Source organism: Cervus canadensis, chromosome 29 (assembly GCF_019320065.1).
Source record: "Cervus canadensis isolate Bull #8, Minnesota chromosome 29, ASM1932006v1, whole genome shotgun sequence".
In the NCBI taxonomy this organism is placed as follows: Eukaryota; Metazoa; Chordata; class Mammalia; order Artiodactyla; family Cervidae; genus Cervus; species Cervus canadensis.
Genome location: NC_057414.1, coordinates 3,193,485 through 3,196,426, shown reverse-complemented (window position 1 = coordinate 3,196,426; position 2,942 = coordinate 3,193,485). Strand labels below are relative to the sequence as shown.

The window sequence follows — 2,942 nt, the reverse complement described above, 5'->3', positions numbered from 1 at the left end:
ATAAAATATGAACTTAGGGGAGGAAAAAATCTTACTCCAAAAAAAAATCAAAAGATAAAAAAATACAGAAATATGTCTATTAGCACAAAAATATGAGAAAAACATGCAGAGGCAGCAATAACACTGTAACGTAAAACAAAATAATGTATAAAAAGAATGTAAGTAGACTTAAGTTCTTTAAAGACAAAGTTTGTCAGATCGAATCGAAAAAACACCTAGCAATATGTCACGGCTAAACCTTAATGCCGACGAAGGAAGATACAGCAGAGTCAATGGACAGGGTTCTGCCACTACCTTCCCTTTCCCATCTGTCTCGGTTCGCCTCCGACTGTCTTCAGCCTCTCTCAGGTTTTGACCCGGTCCATTCCCGTCCCCAACTCCCTCCTCAGCCTCTTTCCTCCCCGGCTGGAGGCGGCGAAGCGAGGAGGCTTAACGTCCAGCCCGTCTCCCTAAACCAACCGGCTCGCTCCACACGGCGGCCATGGGGACGTTACCGGGGGGCGGGCCTCACACTGTCGCGCTCTATTTCTCGGCCCGCCCTTCCGCGATTGGTGAGGACGAGGGCACGTCACGCCGACTATAAAAGAAAGGGTTTGTGACGGAGGCGCGCCTCGGGGAGCGCCGATTGGCTCTCTTGACGCGAACGCTCGGTGGATCTGGGAGTTGCGCCGCCGTTCTCTCCGCGACGACAGCCATAGCTCCCTCCTCTTCAGCCGACGCCACCGCCGCCTGTGCTGCGGGACCGGCTGTATGGTTAGGCCACAGTCTTTCATGAGTAAACTAAGTCCTTCCTGTGGTGGTGTTGGTCACGCATTTATGGAGTTTCTGAAGGTCCCCGGAGACTACTGCCAGGCACAGCACGGCCTTCATGAGGAGAAGTGAACTGTAGAAATTCGTCACTGCTCCACCAAGAAGCCCTCATAGGAGCGTCACCCTGGACACAGACGTGTGTTCTTGAAACCATCGGAGCCTTTTACAAGAATTCCGACCCGGATGGGGTAAACCTCGGTGCTCTTCCTTTCCATTGACTCAGTCTTATTGAACTGAAGGATGGCTTCGTGTTAGGAGGTTCATTTCATTTCCTTGTTACTCCCAATTTCGTATCTAAAGCATTGAGAATTTCGAGTGGGGCATATTGGAGTAGGGTTCAGTTTCTTTACATCATTTCTGCGTTCAGAAATTTAATTTTTTTTTTTCTGTAACGTATCGAGTTTTTTTTTTTTTTTTTTTAACTAAATTAACATGGCTCCACTGACCCGCCCAGCTCCTGTGGAAGTCACATACAGGAACATGAGATTTCTGATTACACACAATCCAAGCAGTGCAACCTTAAGCAAATTCATAGAGGACCTTAAGAAGTACGGAGTTACGACAATAGTAAGAGTGTGTGAAGCAACTTATGACACTGCTCTGGTGGAGAAAGAAGGCATCCAGGTTTTGGATTGGCCCTTTGATGATGGTTCATCACCCTCTAACCAGATCGTGGATGACTGGTTAAGTCTTTTAAACATTAAATTTCGGGAAGAACCTGGTTGTTGCATTGCTGTTCACTGTGTTGCAGGTCTTGGGAGAACTCCAGTGCTTGTCGCTCTGGCATTAATGGAAGGTGGAATGAAAAATGAAGAGGCGGTCCAGTTTATAAGACAAAAGCGGCGTGGAGCTTTTAACAGCAAGCAACTTTTATATTTGGAGAAATATCATTCTAAAATGCGGCTGCGCTTCAAAGACTCCAGTGGCCATAGAAACAACTGTTGCATTCAATAAAACTTGCCTGCCTCATGCTGTTGTCTTGGACATGGAACTTGAGACAGGACTTAATTTATCATATGTATTAACATAGGCTTAATGAATGACAAGTCTAATGAAGCTTCCCATAGGAATACTGAACAGCCACAAGTGTGGCAAAATTGCAGCCTCTTTAACTTACTACTATTCCCATACCAGAAATAATGTATAAGAAACTGAGAGATTAGGTACCAAAATACTCAGCACAATACTGGTATATTTTTAGTATCATAGAGATTTAAAACCCTAGGAATTAGGAACAGCACTGTAAACCATATGAGGTTTATTCCTCTAGTCATCTCAAATATTGCAAGTAAGACCTTTATGATTGCCTGCTCCTATGTTTACCACCCCACATGTGTACCTGTGTGCATCAGGTTTGTGTAACAATTGATTCTGTTGAATTCTTAACTAGGCTTAGTGATTATTGTCTTTCTATAAATCTCATTTTGTGCTGTTATGAAAGGCTCCAGTTTGAAAAAAAAATCACATCTCTGAAAGTTCATGTAAAATATACATCATACAGAAACACGTGTGTGTGTGTAATATTTTTAGACAAAAAAAGCTTTACAGTCAATCTGTTTACACTTGGGATGCAGTTTTAAAGGGGAGGGCCTGAAGGCAGAATGGGAAGAGGCTATGGAAAATTTCTACTGGAAATTCCATGTTGCCTTAATCTTGTTCAGGATGTATAGAATAGTTCCTTTTATTTAGTAAACTTTATAAAGGAAAAGATACTTTGTAGCTAAAACATTTCTTAATTATAAAATTTTTGAAGGTCTTGTAGTTCTTCAACACACCTATTGGAAGTTATTAACTTATTTTTAAGTGTAGTATTTTTTCCTTGTCTTTTCAACCAAAATAGAAGAGAGTTTCTACTACTGAACTGATCAGACATCTAACATTTTATATGATTTTGAACTGTATAACTTAATAGTTAGATACTTGATACTTTGTTTTATTATGGAATTGATAAAATGGTGATATGTATTAAGGTTAGTTCAACCATAGATTCATACTGGGTGGCAATGTAGTTCAGTGCGAGAAATAATTTGTTAGTATTCACCTTTCATCAGTTAGTACAAGAGCTTAAACATCTAAATAATGAACTATAGGAGAGCGAGACAAACTAAGCAAGATGGTATAGCTTTGTCATT

The 2,942-nt window shown here is 41.5% G+C and overlaps 1 protein-coding gene across 1 annotated transcript; it reads left to right on the top strand.

The window, feature by feature from the left end:
- Positions 1-2,218, top strand: LOC122431021 (protein tyrosine phosphatase type IVA 1-like). The gene has a single exon (XM_043452044.1). The coding sequence runs from the start codon at positions 1,243-1,245 to the stop codon at positions 1,762-1,764; it is 522 nt and encodes a 173-aa protein (XP_043307979.1). The 5' UTR covers positions 1-1,242; the 3' UTR covers positions 1,765-2,218.
- Positions 2,219-2,942: the final 724 nt, after the last annotated feature.